Below are 16,274 nucleotides of genomic sequence, written 5' to 3'. Positions count from 1 at the left end.
CCTTTCAATTGTAATCATCTAACAAAAATATCCCACAAAACATAACAATTGAGGAGAAAAAAAATATATTTCGAAAGATCGGGAGTAAAATCAAGGAAGAAAATAAAAGAACAGAAGAACGAGAGTGGAGAGAGATGGCTAGAGCAATCCCAACGCAATCGCATCTCCTCTTCTCCACATCTCCTTCTTCAATTTCAATCTCTCGTCTCTATAATTTGGTCTCCTCCCACAATACTAAGATTCCCCAAAGAAACGGACGACACAGAGGTTGCGATTCTGGAATCTACTGTAAAGCTACTTCTGAAGTCAAGATCAACACTAGAAAGGTCAGTACTACTATTGGAGGAGGATTCGCGATAGAAAACCTAACGAATTGGCTGTTGAATCAAGAGAGAGAAGGGAACATTGATGCAGAGTTGACAATCGTTCTGTCCAGCATTTCCTTGGCTTGTAAGCAGATCGGTTCTCTCTTACAGAGAGCCAACATTTCTAAGCTTACTGGATCTCAAGGCACCATTAATGTCCAAGGTGAAGACCAACAGAAGCTTGACGTTATCTCCAACCAGGTCGCTTCTTCTTACTCCTTCGTTCTAACGTGCGCTGTCGGTGTTGTTTTAGGACTTTACTTAAACAATCAAGAAAGAAGGGTCCCGTTCAGCACCAAATATTTTGGCCAACATTTTAGCCAACCATTTTTGTCCTACATGGGTTAGAAGTTTTGGAATGGGCTGAAAGTTGGTGAGGATGGTCTCTACGGTGAGGAGATCATCATCATCAAAAATCAGCCCATTCCAAAACTTCTAGTCCATCCAATCCAAAACTTCTAGCCCGTCAAAATGGACGGACAAGAAATTTTGAAATGGGCTGATTTTTTCTGAGGATGATCTCTACACTGTAGAGATCATCCTCACCAAAAATTAGCCAATTCCAAAACTTCTAACCCATGTTTTTGCAGAGATCATCCTCACAAAAAATCAGCCAATTCCAAAACTTCTAACCCATGTTTTGAAAAATGTTTTGCCAAAATGTTTGGTGCTGAACATTTCCCAATAAAGAAACCCGTCCGATGGTCTAATTTTCAAGAAGAATTAATGATTTTCTGACATACTCCCCCAATACTCTCCTTACGTGTCATGTCCTAGAACCATAGATTTTGTCCTCTAGATACACAACACTATATTTACCGGACTGGATTGAAATCGGTTTACCGGATTTCAGTCCGGTTTGGGTGTGAACCGCAACCTAGATCTAACTGAACAGTTCCAGATTCAACCCGGACCGGTGGCCTGAAGATGAATCTGAACCCCACCCGAAACCCATGAGATTGGATTTAAACCTGTCCGATTCTGGTTCCCATCTGAGTTTTACTTGAAATCCATAAATAAATATAAAAAAATTAAAAGTAGTCTCTTTTTTTATTTTTTCATTGTAAAAATTCAAATAAATACCGTTTGTATTGTACTTCCACAATCAAGCCTTGCAGTGCCTCTTCCATCCTCTTTGTCTTTGTCCTAGTCATTGGACTGTCAATTCCTTGCAATGGTTCTTGAGAAAACTTGGAAACATCAACTTGAGTTATTGGGTCAACAACTTGATCTCCATTATCTCATGGCACATGCAACGCTGCACATTACACGCATTAGGTAAGTGAGGGTGCACTCTCGCGAGTGGCTCCAGAGGAATTAATGTTCATATTGGGCATTGAACTCATGACCTACAGGCATTGACCGCTTATTGGTCTGAAATTGCTATTGAGCCAACCCCCTTGGGGTTATAACAAATTTATAATTATTTGATCAAAATGGTGTTGTAGAATGAAACTTAATATAATTGATCATCGAGCTTACTCAAAATGGTTAAATCACAATGTACAGGTGTTCTGTAATTGCCTGAGATCCAGTGGACGGACTGGAATTATAGCATCCGAAGAAGAGGACGTACCAATTGCAGTGGAGGAAACTTTATCTGGAAATTACATTGTCGTCTTCGACCCTGTCGATGGATCTGCCAACATTGACACCTCCTTAACCACCGGTTCCATCTTTGGAATATACAACTCCCACGACCAGTGCCTTGTCGACATTGATGATGACTCCACAGTAATTTACTCTACTCTACTTTTTTAAATCCCCCCACCAAAACGAAATTTACAGAATGACCCAACATTTTTCATAAAAAGAAAAATTAGATTGCTACTACCAATTGAATTGAAGTTCCTAATACCAAATGATCCTGTTGCATTGAGTTTCAACATGAATTTGGTGAAGATATTTTTTGTTACAAACACCTTGAGATCCATTGCAATGTCAACCTTCTTGAAATTATTTTCCTTGAGTAAGGATTTGGTGTCTATCAAAGAAATTCGGATGCTTAAGTCAGATTCACAATCTAGTGTTGCTGAAACTCAACTAAAGAAACTCTTGGAAGATCCCTTTTCTCTATATATAAGTATACCATTTTCTTAGAACATAACCTCTTTTTTTTTTTTTTTTTTTTTAACTTCGTAAGCAAGCTGGTTGGTGATTTTTAAAACTTAAGTGAAGGCAGGTTTTGAATCCAGGTTGTGGCATCAACACTCGCTGATTTTACCAATTTAACAAGCTTTGTGATTGTGTTCACTATTTCTATGATTCTAAACGTTAGTTACGGACACGATTTTAACATTTGTTTCTTTTAATACCATTCCGTTCCGTCATACATGCTAGGAAAATTGTAGTTATGTTTCCTCCTTTCACACATAGAGATTTTCCTTTAGAGTCACGATCCAAAACGGTGTCCCATTCCTATAGCAGCATACAGTGTCTACGTGGCACATTTTGGTTGGATTGCACGGCTTGTCAAAACTTGCCATGTAGACACCGTTCCTATTCTATAGGAACGGGACACCGTTATGGATCCTGATTCTTTCCTTTATCAATGTCCATAACTGAAATAAATCCCATAGTGAATGTCGGGAGAGTGGATACTCCCTTACAATCCCTATGCGTTTCATTTGATGGTTTGGGTGCACTCTCGTTTCATGCTCACGCATTATACCCCTCTTACAATTACATAAGCTAGCTCCCTGTTATGGGGATTAAGAAATGCGTTAGTTCAGCTCTAAAACACCCTGATTATTCGAATACATGGCTGAATTTGAATTTGTTCATTGTGTATGAAAAACTGTGCTAAGCTGATGAATCAATGACATGATGCGACATGTACACATAACCCTAAACTTATTATTCAACGCAGATCAGCGAAGCAGAACAGAAGTGTATCATCAGCGTGTGTCAACCTGGCAGAAATTTATTGGCCGCTGGCTACTGCTTGTACTCAAGCTCGACAGTCTTTGTGCTCTCAATAGGGAACGGCGTGTTCTCATTCACCTTGGATCCCTCATATGGGGAGTTCGTATTGACACAAAAAAACATCCAGATACCAAAGTCAGGTAAAATCTACTCATTTAACGAAGCCAATTACCAGTTGTGGGACGATAAGCTAAAGAAGTATATCGATGAACTCAAGGACGAAAGTGCCAATGGAGGGAAGCGCTACTCTGCACGTTACATTGGTTGCCTAGTTGGTGAAATCCATCGAACACTGCTGTACGGTGGAATTTACGGGAACCCAAGCAACACTAAAAGCAAGAAGGGGAATCTGAGGCTCTTGTACGAGTGCGCACCCATGAGCTATTTAGTTGAACAAGCTGGCGGGAAAGGTTCAGATGGACATCAAAGAATACTTGATGTGCAGCCAGATGAGGTAAGAACAAAAATGATCTTGCATATACATGTTAAAAATCATCCAAGGCGAGTCATCTTGGTATCATTCATGAACAAGATGAGATGCTTAAATCACGATTTGCTTCTTCATCTTATTTTTTCTGGCTTATAAATCTGAAAAAATAAAAATAAAAATAAAAATAAAAACCCCTTAAAAACCATCTGAAACTAAGATGACTTGCCCAAGACATCTCAATGTCATTAATGAACAAGATGAGATGTGAAACCGGGATTTAAAACCATGATATACGATCTTAGTTCTAATAGGATAGCTTATGTTGACATGGAAGTTCATAATTAATTGATCTAATTGACAACATTTAATTGCCAAAGTACCATCTTTCAAATCTCATAACATAAAGCATCATCAAAGCCTAATCCCGAAAATTTTGTGCCGACTGAAAAAATCTTGTTCATCCATTTATGAACTTCCATGTCTATAAAAAATTCACTCTTACCAGATCAATCTATATTTTTTCTATCTTCTTCTAATTCCTTCAAAACCTGAGACAGATCAATCTTTATTACATGACAGCCATCTCAATCACTTTTCGTTAATTTATCAGTTATGTGCAAATATAATTAACATTATTTTGATGCAAAAAAGGCATATACCTAATTTTGATATGCCCTAACTTGCACCAACTAATCATATGGGGAATATAAGACCTATTAATGATTTTTTTTTTTTTTTTTTGTTGAGAATTATGGAATTTTCTACTGGTACAAACTCTTAACTTTAAAGGAATGCTTTTCAAGAACTTCAATCTTAGATGGGTACTTGTTTTTAAGAATGGCTCTAAGTTTGTTTCGTTCTTCTTTCTTCGTATTTGTATTCAGTAGCTCTTTTCTGGTGCTTATCTCTCTTAACATTAGTTTTTTTATCCATAAAAAAAAAGTTTTTGATTGGGTTAGGCAGACTCTTACCTTACTTTTGTAGCATAAATTATATAACGCAATAAGCTAATGATCATGTTTCTTTCACAGATTCATCAACGCGTTCCTCTATTCATTGGAAGCCCAGACGATGTTGAGAAATTGGAGAAGTACTTGGCTTGAAAACTCCTAAACCCAAGAGATCTTGACTTTTGTCTGTAGAGTGTCCATGGATTTCCTCAAGAAATATTCAGAATTCAATTTCACACGACACTTGGAAGAGACCCAAATGGAGCCATCCATGTCTAATTACTCTCTTCCCTTTTGTTAGTGTTGTTGTGCACCAGCTGAGTACACTAAACAATTGATGTAAGCATGGAATGCTTAAGTTGTTCTTATCTCAAGATCATGATTCATTGTGTTTAACACTCTTACCTAGTATATGGGATTCTCCCAGACCTTCAAATTAAGCATGTTAACATGCTTAAGTTGTAATTAGAAAAATTAAAGGTACAAAGATGAATATGAAAAGGGGAGGAGAAAAACATGGTCAAAATTATTCTTGACACTACACCAAGACCAACATTGCATGGTCTAGAAAACTCGTAGATTTTGCCTTCACCTCTATTGACCACTAAAACTTGCTTGCTTAGTCGTCAAAAAAAAAAAAAAAGATAAGATAAGAAGTCTTGTTGTTTAGGTGCAGTAGATGATATCATTAGAAGAATAATAGTTAAGTCTTAATCTGGGAGCTTGGTAAGAATTTATAATAATAATAGAGTTAAAGATAAAATTGTCCTTACAAAGAAGAAATAAATAAAAGTTATTATTAAAATAATAACTAAGACTAAAATAACAATTAGACAACTAGATTATTTTCAATACTCCCCTTCAAGCTGGGGTAAATATATCAAGTAAACCCAACTTGACAGGGTAAAATTAATGATAGAAGGACCAACAGACTTTATAAGCATATTGGCAAGTTTATCTAAAGAAGGTACTAAGCTGTCTGAAGATCATTAGATAGAACTTTCTCTCTGAGAAAGTGAATATCAATCTCAATATGCTTAGTTATTTCGAGAAGAATTGAATCAGAAGCAAGCATGATAGCAGACTTATTATCACAGAACAAAGTAGAAGAACCAAAAACAGGAAATCCCAACTCTGTCAACAAAAATCAAAGTCAAATTAGCTCACATGTGTCAAGGGTCATAGTACGATACTCAACTTCAGTAGAAAAACGAGAAATCACATCCTATTTCTTAATTTTTCATGAGATAAGGTTATCAGCATAAAAAGTATTGATCGCAAAGGATAAGTCTAGTCTAGTGTTAGTCAGATAAATCAAACAACTTACAAGTCTCTGATAAGAATAAGGATTCAATAAAAGATCACCAGAGTCAGCATGAAAACGATGATTCTGATCCATAGGGAATGAAGTAGGACGACAACCAAGCATCCCACTGTCCTGAAGAAGATCCAAAATGTATTTATGCTGAGATAACAAAATACCATAGCCAGAGCGAATCACTTCTATCTCCAAGAAGTATTTAAGTGGACCCAAGTCCTTAACCTCAAAAATACGACATAGTAACACCTTAACTCTATCAATCCATTGTCCATCATCTCCAATCACAATAATATCATTAACATAAACTAAGACAATGATGCAATGACCATCCAGTCCTCGACAAAAAAAGTAAGTATGATCTAAGTGGCATCTAAAAAATTTCATAGACAAAATAACATTAGAAAAAACACTGAAACCAAGCTCGTGGGGACTATTTCAAGTCATACGGGGATTTAAAAAGGCGACATACCTTCCTAGAATACCCCCCTTGAAGACAAAACCTAAGAAGAAGAGAGTTTATATAAATAACCTTAGTCAAATCACTATTTAGAAAGATGTTCTTCAAATCAAGTTGGTGAAGTGGCCAGGAATTACACACAGCTAACGAGATAAGAATTTGAATAGTGGAGAATTTGACAACAGGAGTAAACGTGATACCAAAATCTTTTCTTAGAGTTTGTGTAAACCCTTTAGCAACTAGGCGGGCCTTATACTGATCAATAGTGCCATTGGCAAGATATTTCACAATGAAAACCCATTTACAATCAACAATCCGCTCCCTAGATGGGAGAGTAACTAGCTCTCAAGTATTATTTTTTGTAAAGCATTTATCTCAATAGTCATAGCTTTAGTCCACTGAGGGTCTCGTGAAGCCTTTGATATAGACCGAAGAACTCTAATAGAATTAGTAATTGCAAGGTAAGCCTGATAAAAGGAAGAAAGATCCTGATAGAAAACAAACTGGACAATAATATAATCAGTAACATACCCCCACTTACCTTTGCAAGGGGTAATAGGTAAGTGAGAGTCATAAAAAGAAAGGATAAGAGCATTTATATGTATAGAGGTAGGAAATGATATACCTGAATCAAAAGAGGAGGCTGACAAGGGTGTAGAGGAGTGAGGGCAACGAGTATAGACCTTAAGTGTCAGCGAAGATGAAATAAAATTTGGAGATTATAGCACTATAAGAAATGGTTCCTACAAAGTGGGAGAATCCTGCAAAGTAGATATGGGATAAAAGCATGGAACTTTTTCAAAGAAAGTAACATCAAGAAAGTGTATGACACGGTGAGAAATGGTATCATAACACCGATACCCCTTTGACATAGAGGAGTAACCTAAGAAAACGCATCAAATAGCTTTGACATCTAGTTTTATGTGATGAGGAATCCTATCCTAAACAAAGCACGTACACCAAAGACTTGAGGTGTAATAGAGAAGAGAAGGCTATCAGGTTGAAGGACATGAAGAGGCACATGTCCCTCTAATGTGCGACTCGGAATACAATTAAGAATAAAAACCATAATGAGAACTGTCATATTCCAATATATCTTAAGAACATGCACTCCGCAAAGAAGGCAACAGACAATATTCATGAGATGACGATTCTTGCATTCTGCCACCCCGCTTTGCTTATAAGTATAAGGACATATCAACTGGTCATGAAGATAGGAACGAATCTAATCAGATATATATTCCCATCTATTTTCAGACCTAAGGGATTTAATAATGATATTATACTTAGTTTGAATCATTTTAAGAAAGTTAATAAAAATATGGAGCACCTCAGAACAAAAACGAATCAGATAAATCCAAGTTCAACAAGAATAGTCATTTATAAATGTAACATAATATCTATAACCATTAAAAGCAGTAATAGGAGAAGGCCCCCACAAATCAGAATGAACTAAATCAAATATTGCAGTAATGCGATTCATACGAGGAATATAAAAAGTGTATGTATGTTTAGAAAGTTCACACACAGAGCATTAAAATTTGTGTCAACTACAAGTAGTTTTTAAAGTAAAAAAAATAAAGAACATAAGTGTTGAAAATTGACATGTCTTAAGCGAGCATGTCATAAATTAAGAGTCTGAGATGAAAACGTATGGCTTCTAGAGGATGGAAGTATAAAAGTCGAAACAACAGTAGGTTGAGATCCAAATAAGTACAACCCATCCCTCTCATACCCCTTGCAAAAAATCATCTTCAAAATCTTCAAAGTCAAGTCTTGAAAAATACAATGAGTAAGAAAAAAAGTAACTAAGCAATTTTGAGACTTAGTAATACTACTCACGGACAAAATATTAAGAGATAGCTGAGAGACATGAAACACAAAATCTAAGAAAATCTCAAAGGATAAGGGGGTGATACCCTTGCTGTGGATAGGGATAAGAAATCTATTAGCAAGGCGAACCACTCGATGGGTTGTAAAAAAAAATAGAAGAAGTGAAATGACTAGACTCACCGATCATGTGATCAGAGACACCAGAATCAATAACCCATGTCAAAGGAGTAAAATCAGACTGAGTAGCATGAAAATCAAAAGATGTACCTGGAAGTGTAGTAACTGAGGCCACAATCGGAGATGAATGAGTGTTAATATGAATCTGATCGTGAATAATAGTGACAATCTGAGTCTATAGATATTGCAAATCAATAGTGTCTAGTGAAGACGGAGGATCAATGAAAGGAGCAAATTGTCCGAAAGATGAAGTGGTAGGAGATTGCAATAGATGTGGATAAAGTTGAAAGTAGCGGGCCTTTTCATGGCCATCATTCCCACAATGACTGTAAGTAAGGCCACTCCCTTTGCCACGACCACAGTTATCATGGTCACTATTCACAGTTCCCGGGGGTACAAGTGTTGGGAAAATTCGAGTTAGCTGCTAGAGCCATCAGATTTGTAGTGGAAACAGAAAAAATGTAAGAGACCTGAGCTTGAGAAGGAACAATACAACGATAATGTTTATCATTGTCAATAGTCGCAAATATTTCAAATAGAGGAGGTAAAGAGTAGTATTAAGGATTTAGGTCTGAAGTACCTCAAACTCAGGTCATAAACCCATGAGAAACTGGTATGTCTATTGTCAACCAATCCTCTTAACCACAAACCTACTTCTATAGATAACTCAACCATAGACTCATAATAAGAAAGCTCCTCCTAATAAAATTGAAGAAATCCAAAATAATCAACTACACTATGTGTTCCTTGGGTAATGTCTCGGTAAAGTTCATAAACCCACGAGTTTTCCTAGTGTGAGCATATGTCTGAGTTTGGGCTGACCACAAAGATGAAACAGTTTCGTGATACATAAACATGGTATAGATCCACTATTCCATTGAGTTAAATAGTCATCCAAGAATAGTGCAGTTATCGATCTCTCATTGATCAAATTTAATATCAGTGAGTAGTGGTTTAGTGACGTTATCCAAAAGCCATCCTGATTTACCTCTACTACCCAAATAAAGTCGCAAAGACCGAGACTAGGATTGAAAATTCCGACCATCTAGTCAGGCATTGGTATACACGAAATTGAGGAATTTTCCCCAAGGGTTGTGGTAGAATCCTTAGTCTCTTGAGTTGTCGTCATTGTGCATTATGAACAATAAGAAACTTTGGGTCAAAGGGAGATCTCTCGTAATAGTACTGTCGAAGGACAGTAACAAAAACCTCTGTTACTATCGTATACAACCACTACTATTATGACAAGGTAGGAAAATTACTCTTGATTGCTATCGACAACACTGAATTGTTAATAATCATTGTCAACAGCACCAAAACAGACACTGTTGATGTCGTAAGGCACCAAACACTGACTTAGTTGCTATCGTATACACCTAAGCAGCCATTGCTGTTGTCGTAGGGTAGAAAAATGGCTAATAGTTGATGTCGTATCACCCAGAACAACCATTGTTGTTGTTGTAGGCAAAAATGATGCTATTAGAGGTTGTCGCAGCACCCAAAACGACAACTATTATTGTCTTAGGACACCAAGCACTAGCATAGTTGCTGTCGTATACACCTAAGCAGTCATTGTTACTATTGTAAGGCCGAAACAATGCTAATAATTGTTGTCGCACACCCTAAAAATAGATGTTCAAGCTGTAGTTATGAATCAATAAGAATAATAGAACAAAAATATAAAAACATTGGCAAGCAAGGGTCGTTCCACAAAGACAACGCTATCAAATTATCTTTCTAACTTAAAACTAATTAAAGACTACGAGTAACCAATTAAAAATTAATTTAAGAATATTTAATTAAACTAATGAAATATAGAAACTATAATAATAAAAAATATTAAATCAATCAAATCCATCCTAACAAATATAATAAATAAAATAAGTTCGAATCATTTTTATCTCAATCTACTCAGACAAAGTTAATGCCTATAGATCAAAAAGTGAATCTGATTTAGCACACACAATAATTAAAAACGATGATTCCTTTTTAAATGAATAAATATAAACATCTAAAATCAATTACCAGAACTAAGCATAATTTAACTTGACCTTATCTAAGTAACCATTAATATTTTCGATAATTTAAAATAGACATTCAATACTTATAAACAAAAAGTAAATCAATTAAGAACATTAAAACATGATAGATTTAGAACAAGTTCATTTATTATATTTTGCTTTAGCTTCATTGACCTCTTTAATTGAGGTTTAGCCAAGAAACATTATAAAATCAATCAAAAAATAAAATAAAAAGGGAGAAATGAGAAAAGAAGAATTTATCTTTATTGATTTTGAAACTGAATTTAGCAAAGTTTCCTTACAAAATCAAACTTAAGAAAAGAACAAAAAAATAAAAACCCAATTCTAAACTATTCACAGATTTTTCTATCTTTCTCTACATCTTCCTATCCTCTCTATTGAGATCTAGTTTGGTCCCTTATTTATAGACACTAAATTAGGATTTTTTGAGGTTTTGAATAACTTTTTAAATTCACACGATTCTATAACATGATTTTAATCAAAATATTTTTTCGTCGCTAATATACTGTACGAATCTTGAGGAGAGTCATGCATTATTCATCACATCGCCCTACCCAACCTAGGCACCATGGTCCATGAGGTCACATTGGGTCTGGGTCTTGGTTTGTTGACTTTATTCGGATCCGTGATCGTAATGAATCCTTCGACTTTTATCTGATTCGTCTCCAGAAATTTGTGATTTTTTCCTGTTACACGAAAATAATTGTAATTAGTTTCAAAATACATTATTTAATTAAAATTAATAATTATTATAGGCTAACAATGAATTATATCTAATTAGAGGATTTACTGTAGATTTTATCCATAAAGTTTATGAAATTAGGAAATATTGTCCTCAATATGCAAATAATAAGGAAATAGAGATAAATGTTATATCACACCTGAAATGGATTGAGCATTAATGTACAAAATATTGTTACGGCTGATTTGAAAAGATTTAGACATAAAATGATAATGTTCGAAATAGTTTTGCATTAAATAAATCCTACCTAAAATAGAAAAACAACCTAACTATTCCTAATATAAGAAATAAAGTTTCCTCAATTGGTTAGTTCAGATTGAGAGAAAGAAGGAAAACTAAGGTTCTACATAGAAGTATAAACAAAGAAATCCTAACTATACTACTCATCCTAAAAAAAATAAAAACATAGGGTTGGCTCCCAAAAACATTAAGTTTAACGTCTTCATTCAGGCCTATCAAAAGGTTTAATTCCTAGATATTTTCCTAACATTTAATTTGATAGATATCTTGATCGACTTCCTACCTCTAATGATAATCAAACAAATTTGTATCGTCTTAAAAACATGCAGAGTATTTTGCAAAATGATCAACATCTTATGTATGTCCTCAGTCATCACCTTGTTGTAACAGTTCTCAACCATCGTGTTCCCTAAAAAAATAAAGATTGTAAGACAAACTAGGTCTTTGCAATCTTGTAGAACTATAGACTAGATGGGATACGAAGTTTGATTTTCCGTACTGACCTTTAAAGAAGTTTCGCACTTGGTAATGGTCAGATTTTCATAATTTTTCCCTGATTCCTCTTGGACAACATTCTCCTCTGATGGTGGATCAGTTTCCTTAGCCATACTTGTACAATCATTGGGAATTTGAAACACAAGTTGGCTCTCGAGGGTTATCTCATTTGAAAATTGATCATTCTCTCTTTGTTTTAAGATTAGCTGGCTTAGTTGGAATTCAACAATTACTATGGTTGGATCTGAAATCTCATTGATTTGTGTTTGGACTTCAATTGATAAGGGTTTATCAATCATTGATAGACAATCATCAAATTCCTCAGAATGGAACTGGTTGCTAATGGTATTTTGAAATAATGGTGGATTTTTTGAGATTGAGGTATCCTCAATTTCGAATTAATCAATTTTTCCTTCTTCTAAAAATAGTGCTAGATGACTCAACTGAGTTCCCAAGCTGACTAAGGCTAGACCAATGTCCTGTTGTTGTTGATTTAACAATTCAGTCATAAAGGACTCTAAGGACAAATAAGAGTGATTGACTTTGACTCTGGTTCTATAACTTTATATTCGAAGAATTGTTAAAAATTATAGGATTGTTGGAGAATTATGGTTGGATTCAACATCGAGGTGTCATGTATATATAAATCCTCATGGTTACCAAAGTGACTACCTTGGGTGAACTCGTTCTGTCCAGATATGGTATTCAAGGAAAATCAATTATCTATGTGGTATGGTTGGTTAAACGAAGTAGGTATCGGCATCCAATAAGAATTTTGAGAATTACGCATATTAGCCTACATAGACTCCATGACGATGATTCTCTCTTAAACTCGATGACGATGTAAATCTACTTGAGGTTCTATAACTATTTTAACATACAATACGGACCCGCACAGAAAACAAGAATAAATTCACACAATGCTTTATGGGTTCTATAGACTAGACAACCCCTAAGTGTTTCAAAGGAATACTCTGAGCTTCCAACCTAGTTCTATGAAATCAGAGTTAGGCAATTTAACCCCCAGATGAGTGGCGGTGCACAATACGAAGTAAGGGCACTCTTAAATCACATCTTCGTCTAGAATAGAGGTAGTCTATCCCCCTAATACAGTAGGGTACAACGGGGAAATATCTTGCTTAGGCACTGACCTTGATCAAGAAATGCAATTGGGGCAACTCAAACTAGCTTTATCTATTGAGCTCGATGAGACCTAAAGTCAAGTCTAACCAAATTTTAATTAATTTTTTGTTGTGAATTCAATTCTCCCTAAAAAGACAAGAAATCGATGATGAAATCTAATTCTTATCTTATAATGTCATCCTCGTAAGGGTGCCCTTTTTACTAGGTGTAAATCCAAGTATGCAAGAATAATCAAATAAAAGCAGTACAGAAACCCATTAACTGAAATTTCGTGGGAGGAACAAGTCTTACCTCTTGTTCTAGACGGGGGATGTACTAGTTGAGTTGACTCGGGCCACCGACATCAATTTCAGTGTACGAACCCGAAAGGCCGAGACAGTTACATCCCACTATCATCCTTCCCTAAATTTATTACACTCCGAGCCTTCTCGGATTAATAAAATAAAATTTAAACTTTTAACTTTGAACTTTGTAAAAGTAAAACCTACTACAAGTTTAATCTAAAAGGAAAAAAGAAAAGTTGTTTTTTTGTCAAAGAAACAGATCCGGATGGTAATAAATTCTCCAACCACGTCATTTCTCGTCAAATCCTTCGACTAAAAACAGAAGACAAATCATAGTCAAAAATCCATAAAACCTACTATTTCATTCAATTCTTGGAATCTACAAAATTTCACTGTAAAAAATCCGAGATGTGAAACTCGAGGTTTGATCGCACCGCTCAGGTTGACCAAGGCACCGCAGTGAAATTCTGACAAAAAAAAGAAAAAATTTAGGATTTTGCTCGCGTGTGATTCAAAAATCCAACAAATTTTTTTTCTAATTTTTCTACAAAATAAAACTTCGATTTGTAGAAATCTTAATCGGAATTTTATTTAAAATGTATTAGATCAAACCGTTGTCCCCGACAGTGGTCACCAATTTGTTCAAGTTATAGTTATGAATCAATAAGAATAATATAATAAAAATATAAAAACCTTAACAAGCAAGGGTCGATCCCTAGAAACAACCCTATCCAATTATCCTTCTAACTTAAAATCAATTAAAGACTACGAGTAACCAATAAAAACTAGTTTTTGAATAAATAATTAAACTAATGAAATATAAGAACTAAAAAAAAAAGGTTAGATCAGTCAAATCCACCCTAAAAAAATATAATAAATAAAACAAGTTCGAATCGTTTTTATCTCAATCTACTCAGACAAAGCTAATGCCCATAGATTGGAAATTGAATCTGGTTTAACACACACAATAATTTAAAAGTATGATTCCTTTTTAAATAAATAAATATAGACGTCTAAAATCAATTACAGTAACTAAGCATGATTTAACTTGACCTTATCTAAGATTAAACCATCAGAATTCTCGATAATTTAAAATAGACGTTCAATACTTATAAATAAAAAATAAATCAATTAAGAACATTAAAGCATGATAGATTCAGAACAAGTTCATTCATTATATTTTGCTTTGGCTTCATTGAACTCTCTAACGGAGGTTTAGCTAAGAAACATTATAAAATCAATTAAAGAAAAAAAAAAAAAGGGAAAGATGAGAAAAGAAGAATTTATCTTGATCAATTTTGGAATCGAATTTGGCAAAGTCTCTTTACAAAATTGAACTTAAGAAAGGAATAGAAAAATAAAAATCTAATTTTAAATTATTCAGAGATTTTTCTATCTTTCTCTCCACCTCCTTAAGTTTTGGTCTGAATTCGTACGATGCTGTAACTTGATTTCAATCAAAACTCTTTTCCGCCACCAACATATTGTACGAATCTCGATGAGAGTTACACTATTCACTGTACCGCCCTACTCAACATGAGCACTGCAGTCCATGAAGGCCCATTGGGTCTGGGTTTTGGTCTGTTGACTTTGTTCGGATCCATGATTGCGATGAATGCTTCGGCTTTTTCTGATTCATCTCCAGAAATTTACGATTTTTCCTTATTACACGAAAATAACTGTAATTAGTTCCAAAATACATTATTTTATTAAAATCAATAATTATTATGGACTAAAAATGAATAATATCTAATTAGATGATTTACTATAAATTTTATCCATAATGTCTATGAAATCAGGGTTTTAAAAATCTTTTTCTAGATCCTGATTGACAGTTACTACTATTATCGTAGGGATTTTTTGTTTTTAATTTGGATAAACAAACCCTAACGTAGGGTAGAAACACAACGTAGAAAGATTATCGCAGAATGTGAATAAATCTTTATCACAACCTACGATAAAAGGGAAAAAAAGAAAATTAAAAAACCCCCAAAAGGAAAAAATCGAATGAGATTGCTTTAGGTTAAGATTTAGTTAATAAAGAGGAGAGGAACCAAGGGGGAGGGCAAAATTCCTTGTCTTTGATACTAAATTTTTTTTGAGAAGAATGATAGTCAGGTCTCAATCTAAGAGCTTGACAAGAATTTATAATAATAATAGAGTCAAAAGACAAAACTACCCTTCTAAATAAGAAATAAATAAAAAAAATTACTAAAATAATAACTAAGACTAAAACAACAACTAGACAACTAGATTATTTCCAATACCCTTAACCAACAAAGTGTTAGGCGTAATGGCAAGAGGATCTTGAATTCAGTCCCCCATTGGCTGCCCACACGTGGATTTACCCTGACTTAAATGGTATGTGTGGTTTGTGGGAGTATTGGATGTACCCAAGGGATTTGAGCAAGTTATGGTGCTCTAAGAGGCCAGTTGCCTCGCCCCTACTAAAGGGGCCCACAGATCACAATACTTACCGCGTCAAGAAATAAATAAATAAAAAGATACCATGTGCACCCAAAGAATCAGATTTGTTAAACTAGTCAATATCTCGATGATAGATTTCTCATTACACAACAAATCAATTGCATTTGAAATGTTTTCGAACGCAGATTGGTGACCCAAGGAAATCTTCTATAAAAGCATTTTTTGTTTTGTACTAGACTGATTTCTTGCATTACAAATGATACCCGGAGACCAAGTTAGTGGAAGAATCGAAGGCCAGCTAACAAGGAAATACAACTCCTTCAGCCTAAGTTTATATCAACTGAACGTAAAGAGGGACTGTCAAAGAGATACTTGGTGTGAGAAAACATCTTGTTTCATAGGGCAGTGAGAGCATCTTCAAAAGACTACTTTTCACAATCATG

At 34.8% G+C, this 16,274-nt stretch overlaps 1 protein-coding gene across 1 annotated transcript; it reads left to right on the top strand.

Moving 5' to 3' along the window:
• Nucleotides 1–5,066, top strand: LOC147384488 (fructose-1,6-bisphosphatase 1, chloroplastic-like). Its single transcript, XM_086425703.1, has 4 exons — nt 1–566; nt 1,875–2,099; nt 3,235–3,744; nt 4,752–5,066. The coding sequence occupies exons 1-4, from the start codon at nt 135–137 to the stop codon at nt 4,821–4,823; spliced, it is 1,239 nt and encodes a 412-aa protein (XP_086281829.1). The 5' UTR covers nt 1–134; the 3' UTR covers nt 4,824–5,066.
• Nucleotides 5,067–16,274: the final 11,208 nt, after the last annotated feature.

Source organism: Akebia trifoliata, chromosome 15, assembly GCF_017979445.1.
Source record: "Akebia trifoliata isolate Shusen 1 chromosome 15, ASM1797944v1, whole genome shotgun sequence".
Classification (NCBI taxonomy): domain Eukaryota; kingdom Viridiplantae; phylum Streptophyta; class Magnoliopsida; order Ranunculales; family Lardizabalaceae; genus Akebia; species Akebia trifoliata.
This window is presented reverse-complemented; position numbering and strand designations above follow the sequence as displayed.